Source organism: Paramisgurnus dabryanus, chromosome 11 (genome assembly GCF_030506205.2).
Source record: "Paramisgurnus dabryanus chromosome 11, PD_genome_1.1, whole genome shotgun sequence".
Taxonomy (NCBI): domain Eukaryota; kingdom Metazoa; phylum Chordata; class Actinopteri; order Cypriniformes; family Cobitidae; genus Paramisgurnus; species Paramisgurnus dabryanus.
The window spans coordinates 29,455,520-29,478,968 of NC_133347.1; the positions used below are offsets into that span (position 1 = coordinate 29,455,520).

The following is a 23,449-nucleotide window of genomic DNA, read 5'->3' on the forward strand; positions in this document are numbered from 1 at the left end:
CAGCCACAAAATAAAAGTCTTTTGTTTACATGCATACACGATCGTTCTTTTTATTGTTTATCTTTATATAAGCGTATAAAATGCCGTATCCGCACCAGGAAATAAAGCTTCACACAAAGATCGTTGAATTCGGGTTCTAATTGGCTACACACGTTCTGTCTATCAATATTTTCCATGAAGTCATTGGAGGAACGCGCGAGTCAGATGACGTCACGATATTTGACAGCGCTGTTTGGATATTATGTATTATACTCCCGCCTACTTGTACAATCAAGTTTGAGCGCTGGTTTTGAAAGTGAGTGTGATCTCATATACAAGTGTTACGATGTAAATAGTCCTCAGATTGTATATTATAATCTATTACAAGACGTGCATCTGAAATCTGATGTAAACAATGGAAAATATATCCATATTTCACGGATTATACGCATTTGTGGACAAAAATGGTCATTGGATGTACTTTGTTGGAGAGTTTTTATGGGTTATTCACACATCTGAAACAGACTGGATTCGATTCGCGTTCCTTATACCAGCACAAAGGTAAGGAGTCAGTTTATATTATGCATGTTGTTATCTGGACTTCTGTAATAAAGTACTATATTTATGATGCTAGAGCAATTTAATCTCAAAACGGACACCATACACTGATGCTAAACCCTTAGACCTTTTAAACGATGTATAGTAGTGTTATTATTATTGTTGTTTGTACACAGTAGGCTATATATATATATATATTGTTAGCAGCATTAAAAAAAACTGACGTCTTTCCGTCTGTGAGCTAGTGCGCGTCGAGAGGTTAATCTTGTGTCCCATTAGAAATGCCTGTCTGTTACCGAATCTGAATCGCAAGGCTGCGATTAAGTGTTTCATGCACAGCTAGTGTGTGTACTACAGCATTTGGTCAGTAGAAAGTCCTTATCAATCTAAAATCATTATCAGCCGGAGTCGTTTATAACGTGCATTTAAAAAAGCAACACTCGTTAAACAAAATCATTCAAAATATTATTTATTATCATGAAAATACCTGAAACAATTTGAAGAACAGCGATATAAATATTCCTGTAGACATTTCCTGGAATAGCGTTTGTAACACTACTTCTGTGAGTTTCTGCAAGAGAGCGGCCCCTGGCGTTCGGATGTGCCGGGATTTCACCGTAATTCATTCAAATTCATTCACTGAGAAAACGCGCATTTGCACGGTTAATCGTTATATCCTATTCATAAACACTTCAATGAAGACATTCATGTCACTCAGCCAAATTGGTAAAGCAGTTCATTGAAGCTAAAAACATTGAAATAATGAAATGGCCAGCTCAGAGTCCTGATCTAATCCCAATTGAAAATCTCTGGAAAATTCTTGGTGACAAAGTTATGACTAAGTACCACTCTGTCACCAAACTGTGGAAGAGACTGAAAGAGAGGTGAACACCAGGCTCTGTAAAGGGAAAAACATGTGAGTGATATGGCTTAAACTGTGAGACATGGAAGACAGGGTTAATCCTATAGTGTGAGGGGAGTTTTAACTTGATTGATCCCCTCAGTGATGACAAATCGTCCAATGTGCCTGGGATTCAGCTTTCTGCGGGGGGTGGGTGGGGCAAACAGATGTTCTTGATGATCAACCACACCTTTTGTCCCACCTTATAGATGGGTGTCACAGGTCGGAGCAGACCACAGATGTCGTGAGTCTCGCCCCTTCCTAGTTTCCACCTCGAGGAGGTCCCAAGAACCCCCCAATTACCAGACACACGAGAGAGAGTGAGTATATTTAAAAACAAACTTTATTTAAATTATTTAAAAGGTGTGGAGGGAAGGGAAAAGGGAATCTAAAATCCACTCTTGGGGCCAGAGAGTATAGGTCCGAGTCGCTTCTGACTCTGTCACGGGGGTTTTTCTCAGTAGTGCCTTTGTGTTTCTCCTGCAGGAGAACCGTCGGTGGGGCCCTTCCAATTCCTGCACGCAAAGTAAAGAAGGAAAGTATTTCTGATGAATTGGGGGAGGTGCGTACCTGACGCCGTTCACCACGAGATCCTAGGTCCGCGGTTGGAAACGCCTGAAAGGTCCACAGGTAAGTATGCAGATGAATATATTGGGGTCTTGGCCTTCGGTGTGTAGGTAAGTATGCAAGAAAGATACACAATCCTTAACTTCAATTTTCGTACAGGTAAACCCTATGGATGGAGTTTGCAGGTGAATATGCAAGGGCGATTCACTGGTGTTTCACCCGAGGTGTACAAGTAAGTATACAAGGACAAAACGCTGGCTCTTAGCTTTAAGCGTACAGATGAGTATACAGGGGCCACTGGAGCTTGACTTTGGGCATACAGTTAAGTATTCAATGACAATACGGAATTGATACAACTCACAGACCCTCGAAGGGGTGGACATCAGGCTTTAGCCCTTTTGAGCTCGGGAGTCTGGAGCAGGTGTACTTGTCACGACAACTGTGGTCTTCTTCACCGGGGCCGACTTCCCAGACCAACACTCAACATGGTCACCTCCAACCGTGGAAACACTCAGACGATGACTCAGAGCCTCAAGCTCAGACCTGTAGGACTAGTATCAGACAGACAGAGTTCCTTTACAAATTTACTTAGCTTCAGTGAATGTATGGGGAAAGACACACCACCTCTCGAATTTGGCCAAGAGTGTCAGGGAAAACTCCGAGTCGAGTCTCATGCGAATGAAAGGAAGTTTATTCAGAAAGAAGAGACAGAGAAAATAGAAAACTCAATAATCCTCAGTCCACTGGAGATGACGAAGACCACACGCGGCGCCCGGCGATATACTCCTTACTGAGGGAAGGAATTCCGACGGAGAGGTAATCCACACAATCAGCACGAAACTCCTCAGAAAACCGGAAAGGCTGGTGTACTGCCTAAAGGCGAGGCAACCCAGCTGCACTGGAGAAGGACAAAGTTCAGATGAGGACATCAACACAGTCACACACCGGCTGAGGATTCCGAGCTGATGCTAGCATCCAAATGTCGGCGACAGGATCTGAGACAAGAGCAGAGAAAGAGCGACAAAAACTACCAAACAACTGTCTGGACTGGACGCGTGACTATGATCAACCTTGACAATGAGCGCGTGACAAGAAACAGAACAGAGGAACATAAATAGAGATAGGAAACGAGACAGAGCTGGCAAATGATTACAGAAACGAGCGGGAGGGGCAAGTGCACACGTGAGGAACCGTCACCAACCGGTAAAAAACAAACGCACACATACACACCACAGATCACCCAGGAGTCGTGACAAAGAGTAGATAGAAGTACAGATTGAAGTTGCTGCACGTTGGGCCTTCCACGGCCTCAGCTGGTGCCACCACACTGGGTGACTTCAGGTAGGTTTGTGCCACTGGGTATGTATCTCAGGAATGACTCGAACGCTTCCCTCTCCTCTCTTCCAGACACTGGACCAGAGATCTAGACAGGGGCGAACCTCTGAAAGCACTCCACAAACAGGTAGTCATACACAAGGGCTACACAGCTGAATTTTCATATAGCAGCAAATACTTCTCTCACTCGACGTCCCCCACAATATGCACACTGTTCCTTACTTGCTATTGTTCACACGTCACCACTCGGTGGAGTAGGGGTCCAAAGCCACGAGCGTGCCTGTATATAAAAGATGGTCGTCTCGCAACACCGGTGCACATTCCTCTCCACAGGGTTTCTCTCCCAGCCAAAGGGTGATTACTGACAACATGACACAGCACGACACTGCAGACTTCAAGTGTACAAACAGCAAATGAAAGGACTCACCCACTGCACTCCACACACTCACAGTGAATTAAGGTCAGAACCACATAGGACCAGGGATTAGTTCCTGGACGTTGGGGGCACCGATGCAGCGGACGGCCAGAGGAAACGTCACAGCCACGACATGTTCTATTTATGTGCCTCCTCTTCATTGAATCCTCCAATCGTCAATCGCCACACTCATCTGTACACCTGATGTCAATAAAACCCAAATTTGGGCCGCCCAGAGTTACGGGAAGTGGCGGAACTAATCTTCCTCACTTTAGGTTTCGCCCTTCAAAGTCACTCTGTGACATGGGTATCCAAGAATGGTGGGATTCCGCTGTATGCTGCTGTAGCCTCACAGCCCCCTGCAGATGGTGGTGAGCTGAGTCCCAGACCCTCTCACTCTCCTGAAACCAATGCTTTATGGATGGTACTTAAGATGTTTTTTCTGTTTAAGGAAACATTGGTGGTTGGTAACAGAGTAGGCACTGGAACGGGGTAAGACCCATAGCTTGCTGACAAAGTAAGTTCTGTGCGTACTCGGCCCAGGGAAGGATTTGGCTACAGGAGTTCTATCTTCTGTTCTGTTTGGCCATTGGTCTGGGGATGATATCTGGATGAGAGACTCACAGTCACCTTAAGGAGTCTCATGAAAGACTTCCAAATTCAGAAATTTAATTTGTGGACCTCTGTCTGAGAAATTTCTTTAGGGATACCAAAGTATTGGAAAACATGCTGAAATAATAGTTCTGCACTCTGTATAGAAGTGGGTAACCCTTTGAGAGGGATAAGTCTTATATGTTTGGGAAATCAGTCGATGAAAACACACTATATTGCCAAAAGTTGAATGCAGGTGTTCCAATCACTTCCAGTGAAATGAACTCTCAATGCTTCACCATACCAAGACATTTTGAACAAGTTCATGCTCCCAACTTTGTGGGAACAGTTTGGGGATGGCCCCTTCCTGTTCCAAAATGACTGTGCACCAGTGCACAAACCAAGGTCCATAAAGACATGGATGGGCAAGTTTGGTGTGGAGGGACTTGACTGGCCTGCACAGAGTCCTGTCCTCAACCCGGTATAACATCTTTGGGATGAATTAGAGCGGAGACCATGAGCAAGGCCTTCTCATCCAACATCAATGTCTGACCTTAAAAATGAAAAATAAAACTGAAGGAATGATGAAACTCACATTTTTCTGCCTTGAGATACAGGTAATGCTGACAAAGACAACGGAGGACTTCTTTGACATGTCGAGGATGCTCTCAGGGATCTTTGGAATATATGAGGATGTCATCGATGTAGATCAACACATACTGGTGAGAAGGGCTCGTTCCTTCCAACCACTAGCAGCCGCTAGTATGGGAAACTTCAGTGAATACTCAGCAGCATAAGACTTTCCCTGTTTTAGATGATACAGATTATCACAAACTAATGAATCACCTGATGGAATACTAAATACCTCTTGGAGGTAATCCATGAATGCCTATATGGAATGGAGGGACAACCTGTTTTGCTGTCAGATAGATTCAGTCCACGGCAATCCCTTCCCGGTGAGTAAAAAAGATTATGAAAGCAATCTTTCCTCAATCTGGGGGAAAACGGTTAGGTTGCTCTGCCAGACCAGAATAGAGCACCGGGTTTGCCATGGGAGCGGCGACTACGCTAGCAGTTGACGTTGCGGTGACTGATATTGTGGGAGTGTGGGAAGAGCTTGCCGTTGCGTGTCTACCTGTTCCTGAAAGGGATCTACGGATCTATGACATGTTAGCGATTGAGGTCCAGTCTTCTGTTTTGGTAGACAGAGGGAGATGACACAGAGATAAAACCAACAGGGTGTTTATTAAAACAAGCAGCAGATATGCAACAGATGTGATAATATATAGATGATATGACTGGTAAAGGATGACGGTAACATGCAACTCCAACACAAATGCTACTTGACAGTGACAGAGTAGAAATAACACTTTCCTTAGACGTAAACAGATGATGATGATGGACGATGAAGATGATGAAGACAGCTTGAGGGAAGACAATGATGATAATACAAAGGTTATACTCTGTTTATAAGTCAGGAGTAAGGTTAATTAGTAATATTGTAAACAGGTGACAGTGATTAGAACTCAGGTGATGCAAATCGTTGCGGGGGAATGAATTAGGAGCCTGGTGAATCCGTAACAATGGTAATTTTTTATTTATTTTTTTATAGGCATGTAAAATGTAACCATAAAGTCGGTAGTAGAACATCAGCCTAAACACTAAAGCATTAACTAACATATAGTGCTAACTTAGCAGTCACAACTTTGTTTTTAGCATTTTAGCAACTTTGTAATTAATTAAATGTTGGGGTTAGGGTTAGGCCTGTTTTCTATCAGTCTTTTGTGTGCACAAGGTTTACCAAAAATTAGGAAACAAACGCGTTTGAGGCTTATGATATGTCATTACTATGTACAGAGCTCTTATTATTCATTTATGCCTAGGTAAATACAGTTTTTTATTCTATGGGACCTTAAAATGGTTTTCATCTCACCATATTTCGAGGTACAAAGTCATCATATACAATAAATCATCATATAAAAAAATCTAAATTAATGCAATATTAGCACTTTATAAAGCAAAAAAGCTTGCTTACCAGGATACAGGTGAAGCAGCTCTCCTGCCATCTGATCTCAGCCTCACATCTTCTAAAGTCCTGTAAACTGTCATCATTTATGTCCAGAAGACTCAATAATAATATTTTATATATTTAAAAAAGTTTGTGTGCTGCGCGCATCCATGTGTATGGAAAAAGCAAACTCATATAATTGTCATTCCATTTATATTACTAATGCGCTCTTTAGAAAAAAATTGAGCCAGGTTAAGACCAGGTTTTAGTTGGTCAATGACGCAGTCTATTTCAGTTGGCTTAAATTAGCAATGCACTAACAATGCGCCTGAACACAACTCGTTTTCAGACCAGCACACCTATGGGCGCACAAATGGGTGCAACTGCATTTGCTATTTAAATAACGTGGTGCAGGACGTGAAAGTGATAACTGCATCGGGCTGAAACTAGCAAAAAACAATGTGCTGCCTTGTTAATTAAATACATAAAATAATCTTACCTCAATATTGATAGCCGATAAACAAAGTCCTTCACGAATTAACCATAGGAAAAGCGATTGCAGAATTGGAAACACTGGTTAATGTACCGCCTCGGACCATTCCAATTTGGCAGACGACTTAGGAATAGCAGCCTATAGAAACAGCCACTAATAACACATATGTATATCTATAAGTTATAGTATGAAAACATTCTGGACACACTCGTCCATGTGAAAATAATTTACCCAGGTATTGTTAAGTACAATTTAATCACACTCTCGAAAGGGTGCTAAATAGTACTAAAAGCTTATAATCATAGGGGAACCATTTTTAGCGCTTCAGATCACCTATATAACACCTAATGCTACAATATAGCATTGAATCTAGATCAGTCCCATCTCTTTCAAACAAGGACTATAATATTATTCTATGTAAAATGAATTTCATCACCTTTTCCATGTGCAAGTGTTAATATGGAGCAATTTTAGAGTCAGGTCCATTACAGACACATTTGCTCGGTCTTATTTAATTCACAGAGGGTGAGATAAAACAGGCCTACATTTTGAATGTTTCCAAAAAGAGACACAACTATGGGAACATATATTTCATAGGGGCTACACCTCCCCTGAGACTTCATTACCTCTCAAAAAATACCCTGACACTGTTCACACTCTGTAAATCTGCACAAATCTTTGTAAATCTCTGTAAATCTCACATCATAGGTCTGCGGCAGACACCCAACTTCCAGACCAGCCCACTCACCTTTGACACCACACAGCAGTTTTATTGAATGCGGCTGAAACATTGAGTCTTTGTTTTAATGTCAAGATTTATAATACATATAATATAAAAATATTATAATATTAAAACAAATTCCATTTTTTTATAACACTTACTTTTACATTTTAGCATAATTGTAAACTCAGTAAAACCATTAACACAAGCATTACTATGGCAATTATGTCTGGACCAAATGCATTATATTAAATGTTTTATTATATCATCTAACCCTTTGTCTAAAATTTGCAGAAACGTACTTTTGACATTTCATCAAGCAACTTGATGTCTAACCTGCTTTTTTAGACTCAGATATTGACATTATTATAAGTCATTTATTTTTTTATATTCAAAAATGTTAAAATGTACATAAATTGCAGAATGTAGGAAATTAATATGCTGTTATAATTTTATAAATATAAATATTTATATATATATATAATTTACATTGAATTAACCTCTCATGAATAAATGGATGAAATATCCACTTTTTGACCTGGTGTAGATATTTATAATGTAATAACTGCACATAATGTAATAAGTATTACGTTATTATTGTAATTAAATGTTCATAATGTAATAATTTTATTGCATTATGAGAAAATCATTACACTATGAACATCTCATTACAATAATAATGTTAAAAAGTTTTTACATGATGTGCAGTTATAATGATTTGCTACACCTGGTTACGTGACCTTTGTATAAAAGACAGAATGAGTGGTCAGGCGAATACTGCCATTTAAAAGAAGACGAAACTGTGAAAAAAATGGAGAGAGAATCCCTTCCTATGGGACACAATGCTCATAGCTAGGGTTAAGTGCTAAGATTTCATATAGTGGGACCCAGGGTCCGCATTTAAGCCTTTCCATGGTGCAGGGTCACACCAGGCATTTGACATAATCACAATGATGATATACAGGAACATTACAACATGGAGCTGCTGACTTGCCGAACAATAGCTCCTCACAGCAGGACCAGCCTTTCTGGGCATCCAGGTGCAGTCCCAGACCGGCAAATTCCACCTCTACCCCCTTTCAACCTCATTGTGTTGCGAGAGATGCTCTTTCACAAATAGAATTTGGGGGTGTACAAATGCATAAATACATTTAACATCTAAGGTGAAAGATTGTGAACATGCTATATCATGAAGCATACACATACACTTTACTGTCAGAAAACCGAGGGAAATGGAACTTAATACTGTAGGATCTTCTCCGTAAGGTCATTCACCTTTCTCAAAAAGAAAGAGAAGGAAACTTAGAGAAGAGAGTCAAAGATTTGTCTGTCAACAAGAGTTTAGAGCTCTTACAAAAAGTATAGCCCCTGGTCTGGACACACAGATGCAGCCCTGTGTCTGCTCACTCAAACGTGTGTCCGGCAGGGCTAACCGGGCACAAAGCTGCCCCTTTTACCCGCAATTTTATGCTCCCGACAGCCTGGGCCAGGCTCAGATTTGAAAGCTTCAGTGAGCAAATCCTTGACATTGCACACATTAGAGTTTAGCTCTCCATGTGTGGCCTCAATTCAGATACTTTGGTTTGTGAAACCAAAACGTACTTTTGGTTTAACCAGTTGCCTCGTCATCATACACAAAATCCTGTTTAAATTTAAAAAAGAGATCCTTTCCCAAACCTGCATTGTTATTTTTGAGATTTAAAAAGGATTGAAGATGCAGCCACTTGGTGGACCAACGCTATCTCACGAGAATTCGTACATATTTTGCAAGTTGGCTAATTCGCATTAATTCATACGGCCACATTCATACGTTTCTGTGCCATTTGCCTTGACCCTTGTGACGTTGGGGTTAGGTGCGGGGTTAGTGGTTGTTTTTTTTCTTGAGAATCGTACGTTTTTGCATGATTAACTTCGTATGAATTTATACGAATTAGCCAACTCGTAAAATGTGTACGAATTGTTGTGAGATCAGGCTGGGTGGACACATCTGGCTGCTTAGAGAGAAATCTCTGGAAAAATGGGAAGGATTAATGGTAGTTGTGTCGCTTGCAGAAATTCGAGTCAAAAGGGTTTGGAATCAGAGTGCTTTAGAAAACTCCATCAACATGATTAACTTATACAGAGAAAAACATTTTAATTAAAGCAAAGCATAACATTATCAAGGTTAAGTAAAAAAAATGAGAAAGAAAGATTTATTCTGTGTTCACACTTCATTTTCTCCACTACACTTTTAAATATCCTTTAGACATAGTTAAAAGTGGTGGCAATCTCACTTTGCTATGTGATAAATATGCAACAAATTGTATCATTTAAAGCCACTCTAGTTGGCATTTTTTTTCATGTAGACATTGCTGTACAAAGAGCTAATCTTAATCAGTGTCAGTAACAAAAGACATAATAGGCATGCAAATGTATTCATATTTTACATGCCTTTATTTTCAAAAACAAGATAGCTATCGGAGCACAATTAAAGGTGCTTAAAATACTTTGTAACATCAGGAACATGTGATTTTGTGATTTGGAGACCAACTAAGGTGCTGTTTGGTATAGCCTCAATGGACACATGGGAGAGAGGTCCCAGCCATTATAAAAATGTGTCCAGCTGTGAATTTAAGTGATGGCTCTGTGCAACAATAATACAGTACATACTACAATTTCTATCAATATAGATGGCACAGAGAGATTTTAACATAACATCGTCTTGTCACTGATGGAATAGAAATCTGAGTGGTCTTCGAGATGGTGAAGGATGGCAACCATCAAGCAAGTTATTGTGCATTCAAGCTATACATTTTCTTTTTCAGTAGCTCTCTGGAATAGAAATCTTGACCTTTGTGCACCAACTGCTCTACAGGAACACCTTTAAAATTGTGTATCCAGGGTCTCCATATTGTTATCTCTAAGTGGGATCTGAACAATTATGGATTATTACAGAATTTATATGTATAAGGATCATTGTCTCATCATCAAATTCTATCCTGACCCAATGTAAGTGGTCTAGGATGCAACAACAGTAACCCATAGATTGGGAATGATAAGAGAATAAAGGAATGCTGGAACTGAATCATTTTGAATGGGGAACACAGGAGAGAAGTCTTTAGACACTACCAATTGAAGAACCACACTATATGGCACCCAAGGCATACTTCAATGTACTTGGCCACTTAAACCGTCTGAATGTTATTGCATAGGGCATCAAACTATCAAACCAAATGGCATCTGCAACAAATTTAGTTAATTTGTTTTTTCACTATGAAAAGTGTTTTTTTCTTAACATAATTATGCTATGTTAAGAAAAACACTTTTTATAGTGATATCAAAGTTTAGGTGGATACATGAAGTCTGTTCCTTTAAGAGAGAGGTGTCAGGATCCTGCCGGAACCATGTTTGATTTTGTATATTAGTTCAGTATGGCAGGGTTCTGACAATACAATGTCTTGTGTGTGGAATGCGTGGCCTGTATTGTGTATGCTAACCACATATTTCCCGTGTCTTGTCACTTTTTACCCGATCCCTTACTTGTTATGATTTTCACTTGTTCACCTCATTTGTTCTCCTATTTAAAGTTCTTGTGTTTGGGGTTCTTCACTGGTTTGTTTTGTCCTGTCACTGTGAGTACCTTGTCCTAGTGTCCAGTTAAGCCTTTGTCCAGTTTCTTGTTGTTTAGTCTTTGTAGTCTCAGTTAGTTCATTGTTTTGTTGTTTGCTCCATCGTGGGTTTTGTTTTTCTTATTTAATAAAAGTCTTATTTGTAATACAACGTCTTGGGTTCGTTTCTGCACATTCCTAACAAGAGGTATTCAACCTTTTTCAGGCCTTGGACCCCTTAATGAATAGAAGGGAGGAGTAGGGACCCCCGGTGGGTTTACATACCATTGTTACAAAGATATTCCATTTTTGGTACTGTATACACATACCATAATAAAATCACATAGTGTTAACATACTACGTAACATTTAAATTTTACTATAGCATTCTATAGTTTTTTTACTTGGTAAATTTATGCTAATTATTTTAATCACGTTTAATTGTTCATTACTAGCCTTTTATTGCAAAAGCAAAAAACAGTTTGAATTCAAATAATACTTGTAGTACTACTACCACCACCACCCCCTGATGAAGACCCATGCTCTAAGAAATAAATATGCACATATTTCACTTATTGCTTTAAACAGTATGTTATAGCAATGTTTTTTATTGTTAAAAGTTTTGCTTTAAAGGTGCTTGTGCTATATTTCTCTCCCTAAACTGGTTGTCTTCGGTTTGCAGAGACTTTATAAATATCCTGTCTTTTAGGGAAGGGGGCATTCTTCACAATGGTGTATAAATCTTTCTATCTCTGCCCTTTAGAGAGAATGAAAGGGTGTTGGTATGTTTGTTGTGATGTGTAATTCAGGCAGAGCAGCGGGCTGATTAATCTTGCTGTCAGGCACAAACTGCCTCAGACTGACTGCCTAATAAAACTCATAAACAGGTAAATAAGCAACCCGGCTCAAGTCCTAATCCCAGCAGTGCATAAGCAATGAAAAGCAGTCCTTATCTTAAATCAGGCACAATAAGACTGATTTACTAAGTGTGTGTGTGTGTGTGTGTGTGTGTGTGTGTGTGTGTGTGTGTGTGTGTGTGTGTGTGTGTGTTTTGGTGCAGGTGTCTTCTATTGTCTTTCTATGAGGCCATGTCTCAGTACCATTTGCATTGATTTGTATTCTCTGTATTTGTTACATATTTGTCAACCGTCATGACGTTCCTTCATGAGCACTGCTCCTCTGGTGAAAATGCTTTTTAACGGCCACACAACAAAGCATTTTGTCATCTTTTTTTTTGTTACCTGTATGTTATTTCAGCAACAAGGTTTCAAAAAGAAAATATTCTGACAATGTGTAGTTATTATACATAAAGACATATCATTGCGTCTAAATAACTTAAATACAGTATATTGCATTCACCCAAGCCTACATTTCTTTTTTATACAGCACAATTTTACATGCTTGAGCTAGTGTTTTTGCTTCGGTTTTGCTTCAGGTGTCTCCACGTGTGTTGGTTTTGCTAGGCTGGTGAGGAGATGGTCCAAATCAAAAGGAAACTATGCAGAGTCACTCCAGGAAGGTTTGATGGGAAATAGGAGGGGAACACTAAGAGGTCTTTCACTGAAACCTGCTCTCCTCCATTTATGAGCCACTCAACTGGTCCCATCTGCAAGTCAAAAGCAACACTTAGCCTGAGTAATGAATTCATTTGGGGGCCTCTGATTTTTGGTTAGTGTTTAAATTAATTAATGTTGCCATTCACAGTCTAAACAATCAGACATTTAACAACCTTTTTGCCAAAACATATAAATAACGACGGTAGTGCTGCTTGCCAGTAGGTATTTGCAATGTATTGTGTTTGAAGGGTTTTACAAATGTGCAAATATTTATGAACTTTTAATTACGTAGTAGTTAACACCTTCTAAACCCACTGTGTTAAAAGGCAGCTCTCTTGACATGATCGACAAAATTGCACGGGGGTTCCTTTTCTGATTCCTTTTGCACATAGAACCTAATCCATTTTAATTGCCGATTCCTGCCAAAATGTGTCTAATCGATGAAGCTGTGTAAGTTCTGTAAGTGTGTAAATGTGTGTGTTTTAAAACATCACGTGTCCCGTCACGCAACATTGACAGAGTCAGGTTACGCGCCCATTTCCAAACATGATTGGAGATTCATGCTGATGCCCTGGAGCCATTTACCCCGTGTACTATTGAGGAAAAACAAAATGTTATTGAACACACAGCCCTTAAATGTGCTAAATTGGATAATCATTTTAATAATATTGAAATGTGCAGCATCACAGATTTGCTGTACCTTTGGTGTCTCTGATGTGTTTTTTTAATTTATTTTTGCTTTAATAAATAAACCACTTTAATAAATAAATCGATTTTCATATTTTAATGCGCCAAAAATATCAAGCCGTAATATGTCGTATATGTAATCGACTTAATTTTACCGACATGGTATTAATTTAAAAGAAGTGATAAATTATAGTATTATAACATTTTGCAGTAGGCTATCTTACATCAGTTTTAAAATATAGATAAAAAGATAAAATAATAAAAAATGTACAAGTAGAGCATATTTTAAATTCATAAAAAATTTCGCACATTCGTTTATAAAACGTAGATAAAAGATAAAATGATACAACATGTAAAAATAGAGTGAAATTAAATTAGAATGGGCAGCAGAAGCGGCATTAGTAATAGAAATGTAATGTAGACTATATTGCGTAATTTACTAGTATTTATAACAGTTTTTATTAATGTATTTTTATTCACTCATTTGTTTTAATATAAATAATCGATTAAAATGTAGACATCTTGATACAAAATTAATTCATATATTTTCCTATTGTTATGATCATAATTTAAAGTGTAGTGATTTTTTCCGTCATTCAAAATGTCTGTGCAAACGCGCTGACCCTGTAAGACGATCATTTGATAATCTTCCTGTTTGCCTATATGAGCACATATTTGTGAATGTAAAGAGACTCTGGTCGGACCGGCAGACAGAGTGATTGATTACATCATATTAGGGTCGTTTCTACACAAGGGTAATTTTCTTTCCTCGCCCTGGGCCATACTTACACGTGCATTTCTATGAAGTCTCCAGACTCCCCTCTCTTTTCATCTTTAGAGAGGACAACAATAACAACGACTAAACGAAATTTACCTTTCCGATAAGAAATTTTGACAGAAAAAGCACTTAACGCAGTGTTTTCAGCTCAATTAATCACAACCGGTTATGAAGATGGCATAATGAAACCGGGCGAATCATTGAAATACAATTAATGTTACATGCAATATGTTTGCTTATTCAAGACTTATGGCTTATTCATGTATCACATGCAGAGTTTTTTTCATGCTTACATCTGCTTGCGTCTGCGTTGTTAATTCTGAGATAATATATTTCTTGTTTTAATTTCAACCCCGTAAAACACAACCCTGGCAGTCATAATTTACTAGGCTACATGAATTTTAAAAAATGCCTTCAAAGATAGACACTGCCATTAAAACAGTCTGATTTGTGAACTTTTTTACATAATTGGTCATGTTGTTCTGTATGTTGTATTTACTGTAAAGTTTTAATTGCATGCAATATATGCATGTTGTATCTATATGACGTTTTAGTTTAAATAATTATATTATATATTCATTATATATATATATATTAAATATTATATGTATATATATTATATTTTATATTAGTTATTCTGTTTGATAGATGGGTATTGTGTTTGTACATGTGCCTTAGGTATACGCATGGCGCCCGTGGTCCTACGCTTTGAACAAGGAGCGATGGAAAAAACTGTCTAGGATTAGTGGTCAGATTTCTTATTTCCCATACACTCCCAAGGTCTTGAACCCAATTAATGGCTAATAATTACCCAGAGAACTTAACTGTTTCTGCTTCCGCGATTTTATTAGCTGTGGTAGACAGAGCAGAAGCGCCTTAAATAAGAAGTTCTTCAGCCACTTCAGTTTCACCACTTAAAATATGACAAACAAACTGCGCTAAATGTGTGTTTAAACGTTTGTAAGTATATTTTACACAAAAGATTGGCGTTTGTTGTATGCATATCATGTTAAAAAGCTTGACAATGTTCTACATATAGATTGTTTTCAATTAGTCTGTCTCACCTATCCATTTACGGCAACCAGCGTTTAAGACTTATTTGATGTTTTGTTCCTAGAGCCATTGAGTACTTGTGTGAATTTCCTGATTTTCTTCTCACTTTTGCACTCACATTTTGTGGGTCTGAATAAAGATATGTGTGTGTGTGTGTTGTTCGTGTGTTGAAGAGAGATGGAAGGTGCCTGAAGCCCCGTCAGCTTGAAGTTGTGTTTACTTTGCCATTACATCTACAGTATTAGCATGTAAAGATCAGAGCGCGGGGCCGTTGTTGTCAACAAATTCCACTTTTTCCCATGTGCAGTATTCTGAATGTGGCATCTACTGGGATAAGTGTGGTAAGATGCTATCAGTGCGTAACACATAAGCTAAGTCCTTTCCTCCGATGAATAAAGATTTAGTTTCACTTGCTTTGGATCAACTCATAGCAGTAACAACAGAAATAGTGTATCATATCCATCTAATTCCATTTAACCAGTTTTATCGTATATAGTTATTAATAATAATAATAATAATAATAATAATTATTATTATTATTATTATCTTATTTTTTTGCTGCTAATGTCGTAATTTTCATTTGTGTATTTATGGTGCTATTTTCAATCCAGTTCTATTAATTATTAATATTCATAATATTAAGCTCGTATTATTATTATTATTATTATTATTATTATTATTATTATTATTATTATTATTATTATTATTATTATTATTATTGTTATTATTATTATTATAAATATTAGTGTTATTATTAGTGAGCAAATAAATGCACATTTAAATAAGACACTGTATGCGGTTAAATTATTACACCATTTAGAATCCAAACAAGCACAATAAATTAATCAAACATCTGATTTAACACCAAAATATGCATTTATTATGTATATGTACATGTAGTCGTATAAAATTGGCACGTAAAATATAGCTTGAAAAAACACCTCAAATTATTATGTCTGGTTTTGCTACCTTGCAGCAACGAGACATGTAGTGTGAGACATACATTTTATTTCTCTTACATACAAGACTACGAATAAATATAGTCCAACACGCTTTTGTTCAGATATTTGGGTATATAGTAAAAGCAACAGGGATTTATTTGTTTTATATTCTACACAACTTGAATCCGATGTTTAATTCAAATGACAAGAAGTCTATTATTGACACCAGAACTGAAAGTGGATGTTACTGAGGCCTGATTTGTAGGGCACCGCTCCTCCGGGGTCTGGGCCAGCATCCCTCCCTTCTCGTGAAAAACCACAGGAAAATGGCAACAATCTGGAAAGAAAATAGTCCAAATGCATGGTTACATAGCCATCACATTTCCACGAGCTCGTAAAAAGACAGACGTTTAAATGACGCAGAAAACTATTCCCCAATGAGCTAGTGATGGGGAGAAACGCTTTTCTTTACAAGTGTAATTACAGTTAAATGCCTTTAAAAAGGTGTTGCTCAGTGAAAGAATTTGTCCAGCCCGATGAGTAAGATATATTTTTAGTTAAATCATTTTATTAGAAATAAACAAAAAAGGCAAACAAGCAAATAAATAAATAAATGTCGGTGTTCGTCTTCATATATAATTTCGTCTGTCAATGCATGAGAGTAGTAAATCTGTTTTTATTATACATTTTTATTACAATTATTGATTATGAGTATTCTGTAAATCATCTATAAATTAAATTAAAGAAAATGCATTGACAACTACCTCAACGTCAGTTGACACATATTACTGTAAATTACTGTTTCAGATGTCTTGAAAGACAACTACATGATCCCATCTGCTCCTGAGGGATATAATGACAAAAATTAGATCCGTTTTATAGCAGAAAGGTCTTCTTATGACTGAAAACACCTTTAGTGCATGCGCACTAAGGTTTAACAGAGAAAGGCTAGAAAATAGGTGTCGCGCAATTATGGTATTATGTTATTTTCCTTATATTAGAGGCACTTTATAAACAAAATCTTGCGCGTAATTTAACTATGAAATAGTTGAAAAATAAAATTAATATTAAATAAAATCGAAAATATATTTTATAGTATATTACATTAGAGAAACACACATTCAAGAGAAAAAAAGCAAGTTGTACAATATATTTTAAATAATATAGGAAATAATATAATATAGCAAATAATTGCATATTTATTAGGGTTCTAGTTGATGTAGCAAAAACGCTCCAAACATGTTCATTTCATACAGAAACATTCCCCAACATACGGACTTTTGATATGTACCAAGCAGAACCAATTTTACGTGCCAACTGCAGAAAATAGCTGGGTATGTTTAGACTACTACTGCACTCCAGGCTTAGGCTTGATTCTGACAGCACGTCTACAACCTCACAAAGACCATTAAAATGCAAAGATTGTGCACATGCAAACACGATTGCGAGCACAGTGCATAGCCCACACTTTGCTACACGCACAACACATAGCTTAAGTCAACAGAATAATACTTACACCAGCAAGGTCGTTCCTTGTTGCATTTACCTCCCCGTGACATGTTAAGACGTCGTGGATACCAAGTACAAAAATTTAACTAGACTCAAAATGCATTGATTCAAAATGAGAGTTTAAAAGCATACATTGACACTGCGGATCCCACGCATATACAGATTTTTCTACACGTGCACACATTCAGTTGGTCTCACACACATACAGCAGGGGCGCGGGAGTTCCTGGCCGGCTGAGTCTAGCGCGCGCTGACCCGAATGACTCTCAACATTGAAACACAACACACCTTTTACCTATTTATAGAGCACATCTAAATTAATCATGTTAAAACCCTAATATTTAGGGCACTCGCCAATCTTTTTACATCAGGCGAGAACACAGACGTTTGTGATAAATGTGCAGTATAGATTAAGTGGAGTGCACAGTAAACTTTTAATAAATTGTATTTTTGTAAGTGTGATCAAGAAGAAACAACAACAACAACAACAATTATTAAAATAGGCCTTAACTTAAAGAAAATGCTTAATATAACAGCACATAATTTAAAACAACTGTTTAATGCTTAATGTTTGTATAAATGTATGTTCGTGATCACCTTGCATATGAGGGTTGCGACCTTGACCCCATCGATGATTCAGTGTCCAGTATCGTGCCGAATTCTGCAGGTCCCCTAAAAATTGCCCCTTTTCTCTTAGAGAGCTCGAGAAGGGGAGGTGAGAGGAGATCCGAGATGTTGCGAAGCTGGTGTAGGAGGGGGGAAAGAGATAAGTGATCTAAAGGAGACACGATAGGACAAAAAGTGATGATGATGAATGCATTGGAAAGTTTTTTGGCCCTGACGAGGGTGTCAGATTGAATGGCCTGTGCGCATGTGCGAAGGTGTCCAAACTGACAATGCTCGTGAGATGAAGATAGCGCTGCTGCAGCTTCTGAGCTCAAGGAGGACGCGAGGAATCTACAAGCCGACAAGATGAGATCCAAAGCGAGGGCGAGAAAACTGGCCAAAAGTAGGTCCTAATTTCACTTCTTTCTCTCCAGAGCGGCCGCACGATACTTTGAACTCTCGCGTAGATCATCAATGTGTCATTTTCTCATTGATCAGATCTTGCTGAGAACGCGCCTTGGTTCGGGTTCATGTCTTTTTTAGACCTCACTTCCATTGAAATGCCTCACACTCTCCGTGAAACGCGCGTCCACCCTTTAAACCAGATGCTGCCGTTGTGCGCTTGTTCAGAAGTTTCGCATGTGATGGTTCTTTTGCCAAAAGGGTCAGTAGAGCTTTGCCATGTAATGTTGTTTCACTCTCTTGTTTTAGCGAAGTCGAGAAACCGTAGAGAATTGTAACACGAAAGTTAGTAAAGAGTTGTCGAAAGGGATACTAACTTTTTATTGAGTGGTTCCAGGTCTTGTGAAATCATATTCCTGCTTGTTGAAATAGTGGGCGCTCTAGCACTGCTCATGGACCCCAGGACGCAGAGAGAGTGTAGCGATCTCAAGAGCTTTCTGAAAGACCACTGGATGCCATAAGAAGGAATATGAAACAAAACGGACTATTCTTCAACGAATCTTAAATTAGGAGGTTGCCTTTGCGAATCCTTTTCCTCTGTTGCGGTTTGCTTCGACATCTTCGAAAGTCAAATCAATAATGTATGAGACATTCAGGAAAAAAGCCGTCAGCAGTTTTCTGGTCGGTTTCTAACGCCGGAAAGTGTGTGCCTCTCTTAAATTCTGCATGATATGTGTGTGTATTGTTTGTTTAGCTTTTATTTATTTCACTTGAATATCATAGGTTGTATTTCTTAAAATGTCCTACGCAACAAAAGCTGTATTGGTACATGTAGTGTGCTTCAGACTTTGTTAACTTTTGCATGCGGTTATGGGATATTTGCGACGCAGTTTTAATATACTTTTTCTCTTATGCAATTCATTTTAGCATTTTAGCAAAAGCTTCATGCTTCACATCGATTAAACTGACGGATTTATGTACAGATGTCTACACGGTTTAGTTTAACATTAATTAGACTGTAAACAAATGTTGGGCTGTAACGACAAACAGTACAATATATAAGATGCGGCATTTAAGACTTTTCTACTGCATTTCCATCGGAAACTATGAAGCACGTAAGGACATGATTACCTGTAGATTTTAAGCACCCAGTTTGTTTTTAGACAGAAATGTGGGCCTCGCTTTGTCTCATGCTCTCTTTAAACTTCTGTATAGTACACGATATTTGGTTTAGTAATTTTTAGGGTTGCGTTATTAACAATAATCTGTCATTTTTCGGATAATGTTGTTAGTCATTCAGGATTAGTTCTGTTTTAAGATGAAAAGTGTTGCCACAGCTCACCTGAGATCTTAAAACATTCCTGTGTTGCTTTTATATAGTTTCGTTTTCATAGTGTGTGTGTGTGTGTGTAAGGCCTAATAACAATTCTCATGTGCTCATTAAAAGCTATTTATGAACTCTACACGTTTAATTACATGTTGCATTTAAAATATAGCTTATCATTGTTTTTATTAGCGTCATATTTTAAAGTTTTATTTTAGAACTGCACAGAATCTCTCTGCGATATTTTTTTAGCTGAGATTATACAGTCAACCGGTTCAAAATGCTTAAAACATGCTGTTAATTTTGTTAATCTTTAGTCATTTTAAAGTGCGTATACTTATTATGAGTTATTATTATTACCATTATTATTGTTAATGATAATTATAGAATAGTATAGAATTGTGAATTACCTTAATTATTATTTTAAGTATAATTTCATAATGTTATATCACCTATGCTATTAAAATATGTAATTGTTCTAATTCTCATTTGTTTTAAAACGCAAATAGCAAAATTAGAAATACATTGTTATTTTTTCTTCTTCCTCTATTATTATTATTATTATTATTATTATTATTATTTATTTATTTAAGCTCAACAGTGTTAAGATCAGCAGCTGTAATTGCCAAAATAAAATGCAGGCAGGGCCAAGATATTCTTTAAATAGGATATTTACAACACATACGTGTTTGGAATCTTCCGTCACGTCATACATATGCTATATTGAAACAAATAATTAATCCATAATTAAGTTAAATTAATCCTATTATTATACACTTACGTAGGGATCAATCACCAGCCAGCAACTGCCTGGTGGGTCATTTGCCAATAAATCAAGTGGCCAAAAACGAAGGATTAATTTAAATAAGTTTGATTTATGTTTGACCTTTTATTTTTCGACGACGGTTCTCTGCTGTCTCTTTGTAAATAAATATTTAAAAAGCAATATTCTCATAACAATTAAGTCGTGTAATTTTAACACATAACTTATCATTAAAAGCATACGATAAAAAAATAATTTCATTTGTTCATGGCGCAGGGGTAAATTGATCACAGATACATCTTCAAAAAACATTCCTACGTTTTTAAGCCATACTCATTAAGTCATAGAAAGAGGTAGGCCTATAAAGACAGAAATTCGAATTTTAGACAAAAATAATAATATAATAATATCGGAAGAAAATAATGTATTTATTTTGAATCCATATAGGTTAAGGTAGCTTAATAATAAACTAAAGTGAGGCCTGTATCTGGCACTGTCAGTGTCGGAAGTGTATGAACTGCCGGCCGGAATATGCAATAGCCCGTCAAAATACACAAGCAGTAAATGACGTCACTGAATAATAAATATATTTCGCTTTAACATTATGAAACTATACAGTATGTATGATTATAAAGGTTTACAGAAAGGTCAGGACATACAGTATATATTTTTTATGAAATAAAAAGCAATTCATATTTATATCATATTTTCATATTTTCTGATACAACACATTTATTTTTTTGTCAATTGCATGGATATTTTTTAATCGAGTGTTTTTTTATTCTATAGGGTAATTTTTTTAAAATATTTTATACTTAATCAGACATTGTTGTTGAATATGAGCTTTGTTTATTCTTGCTTTTATTAAAAAGAGACAAAAAATACAAATGGAAAAAATCTCTATCACAATCAAGTTCTTGTGCAGCTTATGATGTTTTGACAGAAGTAGTAAAATCAAGCCATAACAATGTGAAGCTATAATGAAAGCTTTATGTGATTTCTTTTAGAAGATACAGTATGGCCTCTCAGCACTCAAAACTGGCCTTTTACAGTCAAAATGGCTGGCATTTACCACCAAACTAGCTGAATGTCCATGTGCACAATATATTTTCACACAAAAGCTGATGAATCTGATGGTGCATGATCTATTAGAGGCAGTAAAACATCTCACCTAAATTCACTGTTATGTGAGTTTGTCTTTCTTTGAAAAAAATTGTCCTTTTCAAATCATAAAAATGTGCCACTTAGAAAACAAGAATCAAGACAAAACATTTTAATGCATGTGTGCACATGAGTGTGTGTGTGTGTGTGTGTGTGTTTATGCACAAAATAAAAAAGATAACCGCCCACACAGACACAGCCACACACACACACACACACAGGTGAGAATGCTCTTTCCAACAACAGATTCCCATTAACCCTAATGAAACCAGTTTGGATTCAGCACGTCATGCAACTCTGCTCATTGAATGCCCGCATACACATATTTGTCCTTTGGCAGCAAGCAGGGAAGCCTTTACCAGATGGACTATTTAGTCCTCAAATGTTGAGCGAGAGAAAATGTTGAAGGGTGGCATAAGGTACACTGGCAGAGCCGATACTGTTTTACATCAAAAGGGCCTGGCCCACCTGATCTCAGCTCACCATGTTAATCAGCTCGTGCTTCCCAAAGGTGTGGCTGCACGAACCCAACCTCGCTCACATTTGTCACATGTCGTACATTCTCCTTGTTTCGCTGTACTATGCTGCCATTATTCAACGTGTGGCACCTTTTTATGACATCACAGTGACTCTCGCTCCAGTGGGAGGAACTTTATGTGTATGTCTAAACACTGTTTCAGCTGTTCTCTGCTACACTGAAACTGCAAACCCTTTTTTTCCTTTTTGTTCACTCATTTGTAGGAAAAGTCTAAGCCTGTCACTTTTTGGACCATGCTTTGGCAGTCATTTGTGCATGCTTTAAAGATGACTTTAAAGTCTTGCTGCGTTTCCTCCCAGCATAGCGGGGTGCAGCATGCAGCCATTACAGAATTGTTAAAGCCATGTCTGCGAGACACACACGCTTATCATATTACAGTCTATGCTGTCTGCAACTTCTTGGCCATTAAAGGGGATATGCTAAGTGTTTTTAAAGTGTTCAAATGAAATGTAGTTCATTTTTTTTTCATGGATTGAACATTGACCTACATCTGAAATTCAACAGTTATTATCTGGCTTTTTGATAATTAATGTAATTATTCTGTTACATTAAAATGTGTATGTGTTTTAGCAATACATTTCAGCAATTCTGTAACATTTAATTTGATTAATATTTCTGGAAGACACAAGCTGATTCAAGACCAGTATCTGCTGCTGTTTTAAGTATAAGCTGGCAGAATGCTTCTGTCGAAAAAAAAAAAAAAGAAACGTCTCTATTATGACCTCCAAAAGAAAAGCTAATTTATGGTTACCTGATACTGTACATGGAAAAGTTTCTTTTTACACCCACCAGGAAGAACTGCGAGAAATAATTAACCCAGCATCATGTGCTCAGGAAAGCTAATTTTAGGCCGTAAACCTTCTTTGGAGTAATTCCAGCCCAGAAGGTGCCAGAAATGTTTCCATCCAACATTTTAAAGCACCCAGCTGTGCAAGCTCTGTGTTTTAATAGTAAACCAAATTAATATTGATTTTGACA

General features: G+C 37.4%; 1 protein-coding gene and 1 long non-coding RNA gene across 6 annotated transcripts in view; one reads left to right on the plus strand and one right to left on the minus strand.

Moving 5' to 3' along the window:
- Positions 1–16,219: 16,219 nt before the first annotated feature.
- Positions 16,220–21,533, minus strand: LOC135729864 (uncharacterized). Its single transcript, XR_010525775.2, has 2 exons — positions 18,275–21,533; positions 16,220–16,506 (listed from the first exon to the last, which is right to left on the minus strand). It is a non-coding gene; the product is annotated as an uncharacterized lncRNA (long non-coding RNA).
- prdm16 (PR domain containing 16) overlaps positions 18,547–23,449 on the plus strand; it is a 249,802-nt gene continuing 244,899 nt past the window's right edge. For all 5 annotated transcript variants that reach the window (XM_065247748.1, XM_065247754.1, XM_065247749.1 and 2 more), the window contains exon 1: positions 18,547–18,686. In XM_065247748.1, the coding sequence (XP_065103820.1) occupies positions 18,650–18,686 (37 nt within the window). In that variant the 5' untranslated portion in view covers positions 18,547–18,649. The remainder of the gene's footprint in view (positions 18,687–23,449) is intronic.